General features: G+C 53.2%; 1 protein-coding gene across 1 annotated transcript in view; it reads left to right on the top strand.

The window, feature by feature from the left end:
• The first annotated feature begins 554 nt into the window (after positions 1-554).
• The window catches only part of ITGA11 (integrin subunit alpha 11), a 117,245-nt gene continuing 97,845 nt past the window's right edge, over positions 555-19,954 (top strand). Inside the window, exon 1 of the mRNA XM_053929132.1 lies at positions 555-708. Coding sequence (XP_053785107.1) covers positions 657-708 — 52 coding nt within the window. The 5' untranslated portion in view covers positions 555-656. The remainder of the gene's footprint in view (positions 709-19,954) is intronic.

Raw genomic sequence — 19,954 nt, 5'->3', positions numbered from 1 at the left:
TCAGTGTTATGGTAAAAGTGGACATAGAGTCGTCCTGGAAGCTTTGGAAAGCCTCAGGTGTGAGGGACGGGAGAGGCAGAGAAGGGTTCTGCACTTAGTCCAGGGTCAGAGGCAGCACTGTGCCTTTATATTCACTCCAAGCCCCAGGGTGCAGGGACGCAGGGGGGCGTCTTAGAAGTTTTGAGGGACATCTACTCCCCGTGGCTAAGGGAGGCCTGAGTCGCTCACTGCCCTTGTTCCTGGGTCACCTAAGGTACCCTTCCTCCTCATTTTCCTGAACATATCTGAATTGGGGGACCGTGGGGGATGCACTGGCCAGCTGGTTCCCAGAAGCACCTCTCCAGGGGTTTCTCCGAAGGCAGAGGTGGGGGCTAGGGGAGGCGTCTGGAGACGGCGTCGAGGCGGCAGCACGCCGGCTGCCCAGGTGGCAGAGGGGCCTAGCCTGGCGGGGCGCCAGCGCCGAGCGGTGTCCCGCGCCCCTCCCCGCCGCCCGAGCCCTCCCACTTCCTCTGAACACGCGGCTGTCAGGGAGCCGCGCGCGGCGGGGCGCAGTGCAGGCTGAGGCGCCGCGCCCTGGAGGCTGCCGCTCCCGCCCGCCGCCCCCTGCTCCCGCCACCGCCGCCCCGCACCGGGCACCAGCCGACGCACCTCGGACCATGGACCTGCCCAGAGGCCTCCTGGTGGCCTGGGCGCTCAGCCTGTGGCCAGGTACGTGCCCGTCTTGCCTCCCCTTGCCTCCGGGAGCGGTTCCCCGGCCCGCCGGGGCCTCGGGTCTAGCGGCCAGCAGCGGGACGCGGTGCACCTCCAGGGGTCAGGCCTTGGCTATTCTTGGGGACGCGGGTACCCCGGGGCCCGGCTGCAGTCGGGCGGCTCCGCCAAGTTCCGTAAAAGAGGGAGGTTCTCGGGAGCGGCCGGGAGCCGGTAGTTCAGTGTGTTTGGGAAGAGTTGAAGGGTTCTGAGGGCCCGTGGCCCCCCTGGACTCCCTGGCTACCGCCCAGGGCCACGCCGGGGGTCCCGCACCGCCGCCGGGGGCACTCGGGCGTCCCGGGGGCGCCGGGGGCGCGCAGCGCGGGCTGGAAAGGGAACGGGATGCTCGGAGTGAGCGCTGCCTCGTCGCCCGTCTGCCCGGCGCGGAGGGCGCACCCTGCAGTGTAGAGAGCCGGCGCGGCGGACCCGGAGGGCTGGGGACACCTGGGAGCCAAGGGCTGCCCAGAGTCGCCCCGGCCGAGGAAGAAGCGAACCCCAGGGCTGTCGGCCCCGAGACAGTGGTGACCGCCGGGCCTAAGGCGGCAGGGGACAGCTCCGCAGTCCAGAGACCCCGGAAATGTTAATATCTGACACTCAAAGCGGGGACAAGGCACGACCCCCCAGCCTGTGCTCAGAATTCTACAATTGTTCAACAGTCCGGGGCAGCAGCTGTTGCCGAGGCACGCGCTGCAGCCTAATACACTCCAGGCGTCAGGGCGCGGTGGGGACATTGCCGGCGGGGCACGGTGGGGAGAAGAACTAGCCCTGGGGTCTCCGCACTGGGGCACCCAGCCTAGGCTTCCCCACGCCGCGGGCCTCGGCAGGAACCGCCACGCGGGGGCGGTGGCCAGGAACGCTAGCGGTTCTGTGGACCACGAAAGGTTTCGGTGTCCCTCAACTACGCTGGGACCAGCGCCTGCCTCAGGGACTAGGTGCCTCCCCTCCCATGTGTGCTCCAGGCTGGGGCTGCCGCCGGTACTGGGCGGTCAAACGCAGTGGCAGCGGGACAGACGCGCTCAGGGAGCATAGGTGGAGACACCCGCACCCCAGCCCATGCTTGTTCACCCCAGTTCTGAGGCACCACGGTAACAAGTGCACCACCCCCCAATCTGTCTGTGGCGGAGCTTCTGGAAGTGCTTGTATTTGAAAGGGCCTCTGGTTGGTGGGGTTCACTTCAGACCCTAGAGTCACAGTTGAAAACAAACATTGATGCTTTTAGTCATTGGGGGTGGGGTGGGGAGGTGGGGAGGGGAGTTGGGGAGGACAAGGGACTAGTTGTGACCAGGCGGGCATACAACTAGAAACCAGCTTCAGGAGGAGGTGAGCACACTCTGGGTCATTTCAACCGGAGGGGAGACAACTCCAGGAACTATATTCAAATCACTATGAGATCCTGCTACAGAAAAAGAGTGCACTCCTTGTGACTCCAGATAGGTGGAACCCCTCATCAGACCTGAGATGGAGAGCTGCCTTAGGGGCCAGAGACAATCTGGGCCCCAGGAAGCTAGGAGCAAAGCCTTTGAAATCAGACCTGGCCTCCAGTTCTGGCTCTGCTGCCCACTCATCGTACAGCCTGGGACAGGTGATGCCATTTCTCCACGGTGGAATGGAGATAGAAATCGTGAGTTCCTTAGGCTGATTAAGAAAGGCACTGTAAGAAACATCCTTAACATAGGGCTTGGTGCCCAGCAGTGGCTGTTAATGCTGTTACTCACACGGGGTGGGGGGGGGGTCTGGGGGGGGGGAGTGAGGTGAAGGAAGGGGACAGGACTTGTGACTCAGAGCTCCCTTTCTATGGAGAGAACCACCCCTGAGTTATGTTTGGTCAGTCTGGGTTCTTGAAATATGGGATTCATTAAACATATCAATCACTGTTGGAAGAACATCTGTGTGCAAGGAGCTGAGGCTGCGGCCCAAGCGTGTATGCAGTCTGGGCCCTGGCCAGCGCTGCGAACAAGGCAAGATCAGGGAAAACTAGATAGATGGAGGCACTAGGGAGTGAACGGCACAGAAAAGGTATGGACTGTGGTGCAAACGGGAAGTTCAGTTCCGCTTGGACAAGCAAGGGAGGCCTCCTGGAGGAGGAGATACCATTTGAACTGGGCTTTGAAGGAATGGGTAGAGTGTGGACAGGCTGTAAAGTGGGACTATTCATGCATTACAGTTATTTCCTGTGGCTAGTTAAGGAACAAAATGGTGAAGATTTTAAAACCACAAAGATGACTCTGGTCAGTGTGGACCCTGAAGACTGGAAGTAGAGCAGAGGTCACTGGGTCCATTCCCCTGGCTCCAGGGCAGGACTGATGTTGGTCTCTCATCCATGCGTCACATGGATTCAATGAGGGCATTGCCAGCTTGCCAACGGGTGACGGCCCAGTCTGGCTGGGCAGGGAACCTGTTACAGGCCAAAGTTGGACGTGAGCCGTCATTGAGGCCATTATGAGGTCAGAGCTTCTGTCTTTCTGGAGCTCCTGCTGCAGTCGGGGCAGGGTGATCGGGTGCGCAAAACTATCAAGAAAGTCAGGAAAAAAAAGTCCAAAGACTTTTCCAGTTGACATTCAGAGAGACCAGATCCGTTGACAAGAACTATACTACCTTAGCACATTGGTAGTACGGGTTGACGAGGTGATGACCCGTTCAAACCCAATCTTCACCAAGCGCCTGTTATCTGCCAGGCCCACGGGGAGATCAGACACAGTGTGGGCACAAAAGCCCTGGGGTCTCACCGCCTGGGATGAATCTGGGCTCTGCCAGTTCTCTGTGCAAGTTACTAAATGGCTCCGTGCCTCAGTTTTCTCACCTGCAAAATGGGGATGATAATAATAGAACTTACAGATTTACTCAGAGTTAAATGAGTAAATGAATGTAAAGTTCTTGGGGAGTTCCAGGCACATAGTAAGCACTCAATATATGGACCATGGAGTAAGGAATCTGAGGACGCAGAGGTGTAACTTCAAACTCAAGTCCACAAGAGAAATCTAAAGGGGGCGCCAGGGTACTGGAGGCTCAGAGGAGGCATACATTCCACGGCTCTAAGTAAATCTAAATTTTCCTAGCTCTTCCTCCCAAAGACCTGGCCCAAAGTCTTGATCATAAACCCTTGGGGTGGGCAGGGGATTGCCATTGAGGCTGCCTTAAAGTCAGTGTGATTTTAGTGTGAGTGTTTTGTGATGTCAAAGAGAACAACCATACCACTCAGCATGGCCCTGTGTGTCCTTGTGGGTGGGGTCTCATTCAGCAGAAAAACCTTGCATGGAAGCAGCGCAGTACTAGGCACCACGGGTGTGCAAAGACTGCAGGGATCCAAGCCTTGCTCCCCAGCTTTGGAAGAGCAGGGAAGGAGATGAAGCTGTCCCTTTGCCTACCCTACCGCCCACCCTGCTGGGAGCTTGTCGGCCGAGCCTCTCAGCTTCTGGACCCTTCCTAATCAGGCACTGGGGGCCCGAAAGAAATGGGTGTGGAGTGTCACCCTCTTTCTGCTTATTCACCACACCCCTGCATCAACCCCACAGAGGACCCCCCCACCCCAAAGATGGGATTCTATCTCCTTGCTATTCTCCTCGTTCCACACCCATCCACACAGTACCATGGGCCCTCGAGGACCTAAGATTAATTTAGACTCACCTTAATTTTGCCCTCTTTGAACCTCTATCCCTCCCCTCCTATAGTGGAAGCTTTGTCCAGCAGCTGGGAACCCCTTCTGTTCTCTCTCCTCATCGCTTAGGCCACTGCTATGCTCTGAGCTGGCCTGGCGTGTCTCTTTTGCTATAGAAGGGAGCTTGAGAATGTGAAAAGGCCTCTTTTCTCTCCATGATACCTGACTTTGGAGAGTATTGGCTCGCTATAAGCTTCAAATCTTACTTGGGGAGTCAAAGTTGAGCCACATTCTACTGCGATTGCAAAAAGAAAGGATCCATCATAACCCTCCCCAAGCAGCGACAGCCTCTGGCCGACTCGGGGAGGGTCGGCTACACAGCAAGCTGTAAACATGCACTAACATTTGAAAAATGGTATCTCTGGCTGGTTGTCATTACATAGTGCCCCTGTCCCACCAGTGTCAAACCATGGCTGCCTTCAAGGATCCCTGGCCATTTGAAACTGTTTTCCACCAAACAGTTGTGAGTTCCAAAGACACCCACGGGCCCTCAATATGGAGTGCTTGCTACAGGGAGTTTGGTCCAGGTGGGGACTGTCCTCAGCCCCCATTGTGTAAACCCTGACTATATGAAGTCTTTGTTACCAGTGAGGAGAGAAGGGGAAGGGAGAGACTGGAGTCGGTCATCTTGGAAACTGAAAGTAAATAAGCTCCCAAAAAATTCCCTGACGGGCTTTCATACTATGTGCTTATGACCTGAGTCACAAGATGAATAAAATCCCACCTGGAGGAAAAAGTCAGGGTGGCCCAATCCGCTCCCTGCCTCTGTTTCTCATTCCCCCTTCCCCCCACGCTTACAGAGCAACAGTAGCAGTCAGCACGCCTGGCCTGCAGCCCAGCTGCCTGGGCTCAAATCCTTCCCACGTGAGTGACCCCGGAGGAGCCCTCTGGGCCTCATTTTCCTCAGCTGCAAAATGGGGGTAACAATGACTTCACAGGCTGAAGCGGGCTCTGCGTTAGGCGATTGCGCAGGCCTCCTTCATCTCCAGTGCTTGTAACAGCTTCTGGCACCCAGTGAGCCCTCGATTAACAGTAGCAGTTATTACACTTCCCATCGTTTATTACTTGGTTGATACCAGCCACTGTGCCAAGCACCTCTTCACATCTCAGGCCTCAAAACGGCCACATTAAGTCATTACTGCAGTCACCAGGTCATACATGCGGAGTTAAATGGCTCATCCAAGGTCCTGCAGACTAAGTAAGAGGTGGTGTCAGGCTTCGTCTGACCCCAAAGCTCCTGCTCTTAACCTGTGCATAGTATCTCTTTAGGAACTGGGCCTAGAAGGCAGAGAAAGACCAGTAAGATGCCCTTGCTAAAGAGCCTGGCTCCATGAGATCAGTGTACACACAGCCATTCTCACAGGGGAAGCTGCCCAGGGGTGTCAACTCCCTTTTCAGACTCAGCTGGACAGCGATTTCTCAGTCAAGAGGCTGGCAGGGTGAGAAGTGTCCTCACATGGTGCCTCCTCACCTGGGGACCTCTCTCTCACCTGCATCCTGGTGCAGGGCCACGTGAGGCTCTATCACCTGCCCCCCAGCGCCTGGCTCTCTGGAACACTCTGCCCCAGGTCTCCCTCTCCGCCCCACCCGCATGGTCCAGGCTGGTGTTCCTCTCTTTCCTTCCCACCTCTGCTCCCATTCCCCTAATCAAAGCCTGCTCCTAGCTCCAGGCCTAATGAGATAATTTACGTTAAATAGCACTAATGAGCAATGACAGCTTCCTGTGTCCTATCCAAAGGGATTTACATTTTAACTGAGCCATGCCTTGAGCCAAAGGAATAAGGGATAATGGTGGGTAGAACTTCAGACACCAGCACCAGCAAGCAGGCAAAATAATCCAGGCAGGGGGGCCTGTTTGGCGCAATTCAGTTGCTCAGCCCATTTCCATCGCCAGCCAGGTGCATCCTACCCTGGCCCTTGCAGATGATGACAACCTTATCCTATGACAAAAAAGAAGCCGGTCTGTGGCTTGGGTGATGCTGTTCTAAAGCAGGCAGAGGTTTTTCCATGCGGCATGTGGGCTGAGCTAGGCAACTTGCTGTAGCAACGTGCTCTGGGTTCCAAACAGGATGACACACGGAAGCGGTCCCTGCCTCCGCAGCCAGGGCCAGCAGCTTTCTTCCCCCGGCAGTCTCACTCAGTGGGCCAGGCTGCCAGAGTCTCTGACCCTGAGATTCCTACAGCCTGTTTCGTTGCAGATCGGGAGGGCTGGGCCTCAGGAAGGCCTTGGAAAAATCGTTAAGTGGACAAGTGGGTGCAGCTCCCGACGGTCTGCAGAGAGCTCTCCCATGTGTTTGTTCTGGCAGTCAGGCAAGGCCAGGCGAGACCAGGCGAGGCCAGGTGAGGCCAGGCGACGCCAAAGCTGCCGTGGGCTTTAGGTCAATGGGCAAACTGAGGCTCTTAGAGGTTGAATGATTTCCTGTGACTTTCCCAAGATCACTGGGAACCCAGGGGCAGGTATTCTGGCCAAAGATGACATTAGGAAACCAATTTGCCATACCCATCAGAGAAACTTAAGGAGAAAGCAATGCTTCAGCCAAAAGAATGAAGTTTGGTATATTTTGTACATCTGTGGCAGGCAGGTCAGACAAGATCATTGAAACCATTCTCCGTAGACTTCTGGAGATGTCCCCAGTGTCCCCCATCCTCCCTGTTAGCCTGGCCCATCCCAGACCACCACTGCCTCCCCTACCAAGGAGAAGGCCACAGAGCAAGGTCCCTCTCCCCTCCTTGTACTGGAACTGCTCTTTCACAGCCCCTGATGTTCAGTGACTGGTGACAATCACAAAGTTTCCTAAATAATGCATAGACGGAGCTCTCCTCTGAGTTTATTTGCACCAGTTTCCATATACGCAGGACCAGTTACGTAATCTGTGGGACCCAGTGCAGGATGAAAATGCAGGGCTCCTTGTTTTAAATGATTAAGAATTTCAAGATGGCCACAGGAGAGCATTTCACAAGCAGAGGCCCTTCTGAGTGTGGGGCCCTGAGCAACTGCACAACCATGAAGCTGGCTCTTCATGGGCCGTCCCCACGGGCCTGTAATTTGGCAAGGAGGCACCATGCTCCCACTTCACAGATGAACAAACTGAGTGGCTTGTCCATTTGGCCAACCTGTACTGAACACCCACTATACCCCAGGCACTGCCAGGGTCTAGGGACTGACTACACAGCCTCTGCCTCAGGGAACACGGGGGTGGGGGGGGGCAGGAGGGCAGAGATCACACACAGGTTGTAGGGCTCGTGCCAAGTGCTGGTGTCCACAGATGCAGGGGTGTTCACGCAACAGTTCAAAAGGGACACAGAATTCAGAAGATGCTGCTGTCTCCACTTACTGCTCCAAGGCTACTTTGAGAAGTTTAGTAGGGGGGACCTTCAAGCATTTGTCACTGGGCTCTGGAGTAATCACCTTGGTGAATGCAAGCATTGCCGTTGCTGAGCCTTCTGCAGCCGCAGGGGTTTATACTGCTGCCGTCCTGCTGGACTAGCACCTCTGAGGAAGGTGTCGCTTCTGGGGTTCTTTTACCGGCCCATCTCAGCCTCCCCTTTTGGTCTATGGTGGAACTGCAGACGATCAGCAAATCCATTGTCCTCCATGCCTGATGAACAGAGAACGATGGCGTAAAACGAACCCTCTGCCCGGGCCCCACCCCAGGCCACGTCATCGCTCTCCATGGTAGAGCCCAGCACTGGTATTTTCTTAAAGCTCTCCAATAACTCTAATGGGCAGCCAAGGCTGAGAATCACTGACATATTCCACCTAACTCCCAGTCAAGCAAAAGAAAAACGCCATTCAGGGAAGGGAAACGATTTGCTCAGGGTCACACGGCAGTTAGTGGGAAAGCAAGATGTCGCCAGTGCTCCTGACTCAGTTCCTCCTCCCCAGCCTGAAACTGCACAGGATTCATAGCCGGGATGGGGTGGAGACACCACTTGAGTCAGATTTGAGAGGCTGAGTGAAGGTGGAATTGGGAGTAAAAGTTGATAATTGAAGGGTTATGCATCGGTGGCCCAGTCTTTGTCTGCCCCAAAGCCATAAGCTATTGATCTCTGCATGGCCCCAAGTGGGAGACCCAGGGAAGACAAAGAGGGGCTACAGGGACTGGTTTGGCAGAGGATGCTGGTCAGAACTGTACCTGAATAGATGGAGCAGCACAGGAGTTTTGAGGGGAAGCAGGGGGTGTCCAGGAGGGGGTGGACAAAGCCCATCAGGGTCATTCCAACCCTGTGATTCTGGCCCCTGCTGAAGCTGTTGTGAGCATTCAGGTGAAGGAAGCACCTGACTGGGTGGGGAAGGGATGCTCCATCACAGAGAGGGAGAGGAGGCTGGCCTGGGTGCAGAGCAGGAGGGCCCTAGGAATTCTCTGAGTCCCCAGCCCAACCTCAGGTGTCGTTGTGCCTCTAGCCCCAACCCATCCAGACCTTTCTCAATGGGAGCCAGAGTGAAGCTAAAACATAGGCCATGTTGTGTAGTCACTCTCTTCCTTAAAACTCTCAATGGCTCCCTATTGCCATTAGGTTAAGTCCAGACTCTTGAATAGAGCTAACCAGAGCCTGAAAGTGTGGCCCTGGCCTGCACTCAGGACTTGCCTCTAGCAGCGCCAGGGGCCCTTGCACACCCCACCGAGCTGAGCATCTTCGCTTCTCAAATACTCCAGCTTTCTCCAGCCTTCACTCACATTGTTTCCTATTCTACCTCTTTTCTCCTGGCTGCCTCCCAAAAATTCTTCAGGTCTCCACTTGGGCACCACTTCTTCCTGAAAGCCTCACCTGACCGCCTTAACCAGACCTTGAAGCCCCACTTGTGTGGTCTCAGGATAGCCTGTACTTCACCCACCAGACAGTATTATAGTTGCCTGACCATCTTCCCCCATTGGACTGAGAGCAGAAGTCACATCTCTAAGTAGTCTCTGTGTCCCCAGCTCTCATAGTGTCAGGCATAGTAGGTGCTCAATTAATGTGTTGAATGATTATAAGAACATTCTACCCCAGTGGACAGAAAGATATTTAAGGGCACCCCCAGAAGGTCCTGATACAATAGACTGTATGAGCCAGGCCCTGTGTGAGGTGCTATGGGAGATAAGTGGTAAGTCCTGCCCCTTAAGGAGTTGATAGTATAGTAGGAGAGAAGATCCTTCGATAAATAACTCTAATACAAGCTGGAAAGGGGAGTCATAAAGGCTATAAGGGAGCTACAAATAAAAGACTCTGGGATTTGAGAGATGAGAAAGAGGTTACTTTGAGAGTGCAGGAAGGGTAGAGACTGCATCCGGCAGGGCGCTGGGTATGTGCTGTGGGGAATGGCTGGAGGGAACAGTGGGCCGAGAGTGCTGAGAAAGGACCCAAACGGCAGCCAAGGCATCTGGATTTAGCAGACGGGGAGCCACTGAAGGTTTCTGAGGGAGGATAGTGGCATGTTCTAATCTGTGTTTTGGAAAGCTCCCAGAGCGTGGGGATGGGTGGGGATGGCATAGGACAACACCTGGGAACAGGTGGAATAAGACAGGGCCTGCAGTGACCCAGGCAAGAGGCCACCGGAGCTGCAGTGAAGGTGATGAGCTGAAAGAGAAGTGAAACTGAGAGGGGTGGAGTAGAACAGGGCCTGGTGACCAGGGAAGGAAAGGCAGCTGGGAGGCCAAAGGGCAGTGCCACTGACCTGAGGACAAAGTCTGAGGAGGGGGAAGTTGATCAGTCTGGACATGTTAACTTTGCAGGGTTTTGGGGCAGGTGGAGGTGGCCCTCAGGGGTTGGGAATGTCAGCCAGAGCTTGGAAGTGAGCCTGTCACATGTACATGCCTTGGTGACATGTAGGCCTGAGTGAGAGGGAGCACCCGGAGCCTGGGGCCTCCCGTCCCTCCATCCCCTTTCCAGGCCCAGAAGCAATGATTCATGCCCCAAACTCAAAGAAAACCCAGTTCTGATTTTAAAAGCCTTTCTGAGCAGAAGTAACCAGGCCAGGCCAAACCACAAGCCAAACATCAGCTGTGGAATGTGCTTGCTGCTGATGGTGAGGCCAGCCAGGGGCAGAGACGCTGGCAGGCTCGGCAAGGGGCCCCACCGATTGTTCTGAATGTGTCGTGATCGTCACCAAGATTGTCCCTGCTCTTTTCTCCCTTTTCATTGTGGATCTGCTTGTGTTACAACACGTCTTAAAGGTAGTCCCCGCCCACCCCGACCCAGCCTGTTACTTCCACTGGTCCCACATCTTCCTTGATGTGAAAGTCTGCCATCCATCTTCCCACCTCCGCTCAGCCGGGAGGACTATGACCGGGGGGCAGGCAGGGAGCTGGGGGCTGCCGTGGGGGGCACCCAGGAAGGCTCCTATGGCTTGTATCAGCAGTCACCTGATTGATCTCCCTGCATCTACCCTTGTCCCCTTGAGGGTCTTCCACCCAGTAGCCAGAGGGACGCTGCTAGAATGTAGGTCAGATCATGCCATGTCCTCCCTCTGCTCCAAACCCTCTAGGACTCCCCTTCCTACTCTGAGTCAGAGGTCAGGTCCTGTGTGACCTGGCTCCTTCTGCCTTCCTGACCTCATCCTCTACTCCTCTGCCATTTGTTCATTCTCTTCCACCCACAGTTTCCTGAATGTTCTTCAAATACACCAGGCACCTTGGGCTTTGGACCTGCTGTTCTTTCTGCCTGGAATGTTCTTCACCAAAGAGCCTCTCTCACTTCCTTGAGGTCTTTACTCCCACATCACCATCTCCTGGAGGCCTTTCTGGCACCCCTAACTAGAATTTCAACCACCCCCACTTTAGTCTCACTGAGGTATTTCTCATTGTCAGGCACCATTCCCTATGTATTTATTCACCTTGTTTATTGGCTGTCTCCTCCAGCAGAGCGTCACCATGAGAGCTAAGATTCCTGCATGCTGTGTGTGCGTACGTGCCCCAGGGCCCACAGTGGTGTCAGCCAGTTGTGGAATGAACCAGTTAATCAACAGAAACCTCTCCCCAGCCTGTCCCGCAACACCACTAATTAATCCCCTTTGAGATGGGCATCACCCTCTCTCCGGTCCCCTTCCTTGAGACGCCATTCCCCTAGATGGGCATGCTTTCGGTCCTAACACGTCTGGCTTTTTTTTCCAGACAAGAAGGGGCTAGAGACAGTTGCAGGTGGGCAGGCAAGGAGGGCTGCTGAGGGGGAGGACAGGCTCTTGAAGGGAGGATGGCCTTGAAAGGGGCACCTCAGGTCACAGCAGGCAGCCCAGGCTGGCCCAGCTGGCCCTGTGCCATTCAGTGCTATTTACTGTGACTCAGAAGCACAGGGAGACACGGGAAAGGCCTTGTTTCACCCAGTGAAACCTAGGTATAAAATGAGACTTCCCAGGAAACAGGGGCGTGGAGCAGAAGTTTAAAATGCCTCATTTCCCACAGAAGGGCAGTGATTCAGACGTATCCATGTACCAAAGCACACGGCTGTGTCATTTAGTCCCTACAAGGAGCTGGCGGTGCCCCGAGAGGACAGCAGGGGCTGAACAGTGGACTCTAGCTTATGATCCAATCCCCGGGAACCACCAGACCAGCATCTGCCCTGGTGACTTGGGAGATGACAAGAAACCCAAGGTAGAGAGACAGGGCCTGAGCCCGACAAGGTTCGTACGAGGGTCACATTCCATTGACTTGGCATTTGAATGCTGGCCCTGATACCTACTAAGTGTGTACTCTTGGGCAGGTCACTTTCTCTCTTTAGAATGTGTAGTAAAATTATAATGTCTACTGTCTAGGATCATATGAAAAATGAGCAGTATCACGGATTACCACACAAAAAGGTGAGGCGAAGGTGAGGTGCTCGGTAAGTGCCGATGTGCTGCGTGCAGCAACAGTGACCCTTGCTAGCACTGCCCACGGGCTCTGTGCACCAGGGCTTGTGCTAAGCGCTCGTCTTCTCAATGGCCCTGTAAGAGGGCACTATTTCCCCACTTTAGAGATGAAGAAACTGAGGTACGTAGAAGTTAAGTCACCTACCCAAGACTGCCCAGGTGACGAAGTCACAGCTCGGGATTTGAACACAGGCAGTCTGACTCCATAGGCTGCAGTTCCGAGAGGTTACCTGACTTGCCCAAGGTCACACAGCTGCCACCAAACAAGCAAGCCAGAACGCAAATCCAGGTTTGATCACCTGTCCTGCTTTTCATGGCCTGCCCACACGGCTTTACACATATGTGTGGCACGTGGACTACGTTCACTTAATAATTTCCTTTAAATTGACTTTAAATCAACGGTCTTTCCCCTTAACCTCATTCTAAGCAATAATTGCTGTGAAGTCTAAGATTTGATCTGCTCGTAATTACTTACTTATTTATTTTTATCTTCACCCGAGGGTATTTTCTCATTGCTATTAGAGAGAGAGGAAGGAAGAGAGAGGGAGTGGGAGAGAGAGAGAGAAATATCAGTATGAGAGAGAAGCATCAATTGGCTGCCTCTTGTACATGCTCTGACTGGGGATCCAACCCACAGCCTAGGAAATGCCCCTACCTGGAATTAAACCCGCAACCTATCCGTGTACAGGCCAACGCTCCAACCAATGGAGCCACGCCAGCCAGGCTGCTTATCATTTTTTAGTATCCATTAAACAAACACACGGGCAGTCAAATCTTAATATTCACTCTGTTCCCCCCTAAGCTCCTCTGGCCCATCACGCCATGGGGAACACTGGGTCACAATGTGCAGCCTCAGCAAGGACAGATAACCCTGTCCCTACTCACCCAGAACCGGAGCACGACAGGGCTCAGATCTGACTGGGGATTTTTTGTGAGATGGACCATCCATCTGTGTGACATGATTTCTCAGTTGCCCTGACACTCTTTCTTTAGAGGTTTGACCAAGGCCTTTTCAAGGGCCAGCACCCCCTTGGAGGGAATCTAGAGAAGCTGGCAGGTGTCCCGGCAACAGGAGTGGCCACTTTCTCTTGCACCCAGTTCATACCAGGGTGAGGCCCAGGAGGCCACTTTCCTGCCGCCTGCTAGCCCAGTCCCTTGCTGCTTCTACAGTGCTGTTTGGCTTGGCAGCGGCCCCACTAGACATGTCTCATTGCTAATGGGGCAGGCCAGGGAAGAGGGTCTGCCCAGGGTTCCCTATGAGGGTGAAGGGAGCTTTTATGTGGAACCAGAGGCCCAGATGAAAGCTTTGATGAGCGTGGGGTGGGGCGGGGCGGAAAAGGATAAGGTGGGGGAGAGAGGAACCACAAGTCTGTTGCCCCCATGAAAGAGAAGGAAACCCCTCATCCTCTCCCTAATAAATATCCTTAGTGGATAGAGGTTAAAGTAGAGGAGCTTTTTGCTTTTTCTGAGCCCTAGCAGATCCAGAAAGCCTTCCTTTACCCGGAAGCCCTCCTGGACCACTACCAAAGAGACGGTCATATTTCTGTGGGCTTCTCGATCTTATCAGCAGCACCCCCACTCTCCATAAGGCTGCCTGGCCCCTTGGGCAGTGGGCACTGTTCACTTGCTTCCTTCTTCCTTTCTCCTCCCCTGTGTCGTGTTGCGCCATCCTGCCCTTCCTCCAGCACATACCCCTTTTAGGGTTTGCTGCTGCCTCAGGCGGCTCACGCCAGCCAGCCGCCCCTCTTCCTCAGAACCTGGCTCTGCTCAGCCTATCGAGTGGTAAAATAACTATAAATAATTCACACCGCGGAGTTCATGGCTGACCCAACATTAGACCTAGCCCACCCCTTATTGATTTTTTTAGAAATGGCTACTTGAAACCAGCAATGACTTAGCCCAGAAGGATCAATCTGAGCCAATCCTGAATGTTACTGATGTGGAAACCAAAGCCTGGGGCTTGATTACATCTTTCACTAGCTGGACCCTCCAAGCCTGGGGTAATGAAAAAGCCCTGGGCTGCAGATGACAACCTCTGGGTCAAACTCAAGCTCCAATACTAAATTTGAGTGAGTCGTGTATCCTCTGAAGACTGCATTTAATCACTTCTGAGATAAATGTTTGGCCTCCCTGATTCCCAAAGCTCTGTGGGACTACGCTCCCATGCTTCCATAAGCATTCCTGATCCAGACAGAGCCTAAACTCTGACCATAAAGGCACATGTAACATAGGAAAGAAGTTGACAACAGGGACTCTCTTTTAAAACAACTTCATCTAGCACATGGGTGGACCCAGCACATAGCTGGCCCTTTCTCATCCACAAGTCCCCGAAAAGGGCTGGGCCTCAGGGGCCTCTTGAGAGGCCTCAGTACCAAGTATCTGCCTGGGAGGGAACTTGGAATCTGAACATCCTATGCAAGTGGCCATCCTTGGTTTGCATCCCTGCAATGCCAGAGAGCAAAACACTTTCACTTCCCAGCATCTTCCATCCCCACCAAGCCTAGCCAATACCGTTTAGCTTGACTTGGGTTCCGGTGGATCTATGTTGAGCTCTGTGTAGCCAGAGAACTTTTCAGATGGGCGTGGGTCAATCCACTGTAGGGCGGGCCCTGAAGGCTTGGAAGGGAAGGGCCCCCACAATTCCTTTTTTTAGTTTGCTTTCAAAAGCCAGGGGCAGACAGGCACAGCAGTACTCCGGGTCCTCGCTGCCCTGCTTGCTCTCCTCCGAAGGAAAGCCCTGCCACAAATTGCATATGCTGAGCCTTGTCTTGCTCTTACTTTGCCCAAACACTCCCTGGGCTGGGGCTAGCCCCGGATGCACAGGGCTCTTGATCCACACGCCCATGACAAGCAGAAAATAATCTTAGGAGTTAGAAAACCAAAACCAAACTGTCTGAGCCTTTCGAGCTGGTTAGTATGTCAGGAAAGGGAGGGACTCACTGTCTAGTTCGGCTCCTTTTGAAATGGCTAGTGGCCAGGATCAGAGTGGGAAGAGCTGCCACGTACAGCTGTGCAGGCTGTGCCCCGCGTAACTCAGTCAGCTGCAATGTAAGCGGCGCCCTCTGCAGTTGTGTAACATAGTGCAGTAACCCCAGGAGTCGGAGGCAAAGAAAGTGGCGACAGTGTGCATAAAGGGGCTTCATTAAATCTTACACAGGGACTTAGAAATAGAGCATCTATCAACTTAACTGTGCCTTTTACAGTTAAGGAAGCAGGGCCAGGAGGAAACTGGTCCTAAGTCATAAAACAAGTCAGAAGCCATGCTGGAATTAGAACCAGGGCTTCTGAAGCCAAAGGCAGAATTCTAATTTCCTTCCCTTCCTGAAGCTTAGAGTGCCACAATCCCTTCAGCTCCCTGATGGCAGGTCAGTATGTGAGGCTCCGGAGGCCTGAATGCTTCTATTCATATACTTTTTTCAATCTCTTTTAACAAATGCACGTCGAGCTGCTATTGTGTGCAAGGCATTGTTCTAGGTGCTGAGAAAGATTCAGTCCTTGTATCTGGTAAATGTTTAACAACCCATTCTGGCTCTTCGGATGGGGTGGGGAGCATCCTTATTTGTAGCATTTGCCAATTACCATGGTGTAAATCCTCTCAACGTGGTTAATTTTAAACCACCGACACGACACCACTGAATGGGAAGATTGCACACAGTCAGCTCTGTGAGCAGGGTCCACCACCCCTCTGGTCCCTTCCCTTGGATCTTAAGCTTCAGTAGGAAAGGAGACAGTGTCCAAATGAGCAAGTAGCTTATAACCAACTGTAATTATTTAATTGTAAGAGAAATAAAGGAGAAGCTTTGATGGAGAATAATGGGTTCTCCATAGCACAGTCAGGGGAGATTTCTTCGAGGCCACAACATTAAAACGGGAGGTTGAGAAGGGACTGGCTGAGCAAGGATCTTCGGGAAGAATGTTCCAGGCAAAGGGCCTTCAGGTGGGAAGAGCTGTGAGCATGTGAGGGGCAAGGAGAAAGGCAGTGTGGCTGGAAGTTGAAAGTGATGAAGATCACAGCATAGGAGCAGGTAGATCCAGAAGGGCCTGGGGGATGCCAGAGCATTTTAAGCAAGAAAGAGCCAGGATCTGATTGGCATTTTAGAAAGATCACTCTGGCTGCTGTGAAGAGCGTAACTTGGAGCTGAGCAAAAGTAGAACTGAGGGACAAGTTAGAGGGCTCTTACAAAAGTCCAGGCACAAAAGAATGAAAAGGACTTGGTCTGGATGCTGTCAGAAGAAATAGAGAAGAGTGGACACATTTGGGAGGAACTGAAAGAGTAGAACCTACAGGATTCGCAGGGAGTGGAGGGAAATCCTGGGGAACAACTTCCAAGCTTCTGACCTGAGCAATCAGGTGGGTGGTAATGCTGAGTCCTGAGTCAGGGAGATTTGGGGACAAGCCAGTGTAGAAAGGAAAGCCTAGGGTGCCTTTTGGTCCTATGAAGTGTGAGATGCTATGAGACATCCAAGTGAAAATGTTCTCCGGGCAGCTGGGTAATGATCGTGGGGCCAGAGGGCAGGTCTGGGCTGGCTGGGGTGTGATCTGGGTCCTTGAGAGCCTCGGCTCGGCCAGATCCTATAGGTGTATATTTGGGGTCAGACATGGGGGCTCACGTCTCTTGAATCCACTTTTCACAGCTTGAGGTCTGTGCTTGGGGAGGTGGTGTGGGGTCTAGTTTTTTGATACTTTATTGCACATTAAATGGACTTACAACACAGAGATTCATAATATCAACACTGGTATGTTTTAATATCCCTCACAGAAGCTCTTAAAAGCTTAAGAAGTACATTTTGATCACTTTCCCTACTTGGGAAAAAAAGATGAATTATGTAAGGCTGAAAAGTATACTAGCATTCATAAAACCGTGAGTCTTGTTCCTGGAGGAGGTGATCCATGTGTTCTCTGAAGGCATGAGGTGGTTTCCGAGGCTGGGAGCAAAACCAATGTTGATGACAGCAAATTCTGACTTGGTGTTTGCTGTTTTCCATTTTTAGGCCTGTTCTCAATGAGCTAGACACCTGCTTAACCAGAACATTGGCAAACATCTGATTTCCTTTTTTTTTTTTAAGATTTATTCATTTATTTCTTTTTAGAGAGGGGAAGGGAGGGAGAAAAAGAGGGAGAGAAAGATCAACATGTGGTTGCCTCTTGCACGCCCCTACTGGAGATCTGGCCCACACCACAACCCAGGCATGTGCCCTGACTGGGAATCAAACTGGCGACCCCTTTGGTTTCCAGGCAGGCGCTCGATCCACTGAGCCACCAGCCAGGGGTCTGATTTCTTTTAAAAAAAATTAAAAGGGCAGCCCTTGCCCTCCCCAATACTTGCTCCTTCTTTCCATCCCCCTTCTTGGGATGCTCACACAACTATTTCTCATTCAGCCAGCATCCCACCTGCTCCAACAAGCATTTGGCCTCCTCTACACACCCCAGTGATGAGGTCCTCACTGTTCCATCAGGCTGTTCAGCCCAGGTCTGATTGTTTCTGATTTTGAGAATCCATCCTCCTATAGGGCAGCAAATGCTTTGGACAGTTGAGGGGACATTGTGATCAGCCACTCATTAGCAAGCATTTGTTTATCTAGCACAAAACAGGACACTGAAGGAGCAGACACTTCTTCTGATGAGACAAGGAAACTGAAGTAGGGGAGTGAGGTAGGCTAGCCAGGGCCGGGGGGCCCCAAGGTGGTTGATGCCCAGTGTGTATCGTAAGGCATGGCAGGGCCTGGCCAAAGTAAGCAGAGGATGAATTGACAGGGCCATGGGTACAGGGAAGGAAGGCTGCCCTGTGACCCATCTGCTTAGGTCCTTCTTGGAGGAATACCTAGTTAATTCAATGAGCTCATCCATGCCCATTCATTCATTCATTCCTTCATTCAGTCAACATTGTAGAGAGCCTGCTGTGTCCCAGCACTGTTCAGGCAGGGCAGAGATGAGGAGGGACAGAACCCCCTTGGCTTAGTTAAGGGAGCCTCTCTCTTTTGGCCCCAAAGAGGCTAGCATAGGTTCTACACATATGGAGCTATTCCTGGTCCAGCAGGGGGGCAAAGGGGTGTCATCTTTGGGCCTGAGTAGAGGGTCTCATCTGACCCCACCAAGGAGAGCTCTCAGCTGCCCTGGCCTACCTCACACAGACACAGCAGGCCTGGAGGGGGTGCTGGAAAGGGGTGAAGGATGTGTTGCCTGGGAGCAGACAGGATGAGGCCCCGGCACCTGGGCCATGGGCAAGTCAGTCTTGGAGCCTCTGTTTCCTCCCTTTTTCAATAGGGATTTAAAAAAAAAAAAAACAAACCAACCCTAATTCCTTGTTAGAATTAAATGACATGCTGTACTGAAGCACCTGGCCCACCCCTGGCATTTGCTCTGAGAGTGGCAGCTGAATCTCTCCAAGAGGTTTGGGAAAGGAGTGGATTAAGAGCACTCACTGCCTGGGACTGGGGAGGCAGATATCTGCTCTAACTGTGTTCCAGCAACTAGAAGACCTTGGTCATGGCAGGTAACCTTCCTAAGCCTCCACTTCCCATTAGTGAAAGAGGCCCAGCCCACCCTTGGTGTGTGTGTTTACTTCATGCTTGCTGGCTGCCTACTGTATGAAACTCTAGGCACCAAAGGGAGGCAGGGACCCGACATGGCATGGGTCCTGTCGCCTGGACTCTCCACCTGAGATGAGGAGGGGTGTCAGGCGACAGGGCAGTCGTGGGAGCAGAGGGTGGGATGGGGATGAGGTGGGTCTATTGACAGAGCAAGTGGGGCCCTGGGCCCCGCTGACAGGCGCAGAATAGGGGCCGACAGTAAAAGAAGGCAGGTAGGCAGAGGAAACTGAGAGCAAAGGCATGGAGGAGAGAGTGGCAGTGCTCCTTCTGTGTAGACTGTGTGTCAGAGGCCGCCTGTAAAGACCTAATGAGATTGTGACTATAAAAGCACTTTCCCGCTTAACACGTCTGTGCCCACGTGAGGCCTTCTTCAAGTCTCGGAGCTGGAGAAGGAACTAGAATTCCTCCAGTGACGGCATCTGCCCCCTCACCATACACAGAGGAAGCTTGCTGATTGTTCTGTGTTCTTTTTCACGTATTTAACATTAGGAGGACCTAAACGCTCATAGTGTTCTGGGGCTTTTCCTCCTGGGAAGGCGGGCACGTGGCCACAGGTACCCACGAAACAGCTGCTGCTGCACTCAACGCAGCTCAGTGCCAGGGCAGCAGTGGGCGTAGGCTGGGGACACACGGGCTCCCAAATGAGATCACTTCTCTGAGACACTTCCGAAGAAACGAGTGGTGTGCTTCATGCCGTGGGAAGGTGACGCCTTTCCACGGAAGCCTCCACACTAATCCCCTCTCCTTTTTCTCTGTCGACTGGGCTACAGCCGGTCCTTCACATGGAAGGCATCTCTGTCCCTGAAACCCTCTCCTTTCTGTCGTCACCCCTTCCATCCTGTCCACTCTGGCTAATCCCTCAGCCACACGTGTGCACACACATGCACACGCATGTGCGCACACACCCAGTGAGCCATGTTCTGACCTGCATGAGGCCGGGGGAACCAAGGATACGAGAATCCATCCAGACCTGTGGTTCTATCAAACAGAGGGGAGGAAAAGGAAGGATGGCGGTGATCTCAGTGGCTGGATGAATGTGAAGCAGGATGGCAGCTCCATGGTGTTTCTTCAGGGAAAAAGGCAGCGGGATAATGACCAGTTAGCAAAGAGACACCAACTGACGTCTAGAAGGGTAG

Source organism: Desmodus rotundus, chromosome 7, assembly GCF_022682495.2.
Source record: "Desmodus rotundus isolate HL8 chromosome 7, HLdesRot8A.1, whole genome shotgun sequence".
In the NCBI taxonomy this organism is placed as follows: Eukaryota; Metazoa; Chordata; class Mammalia; order Chiroptera; family Phyllostomidae; genus Desmodus; species Desmodus rotundus.
This window is presented reverse-complemented; position numbering and strand designations above follow the sequence as displayed.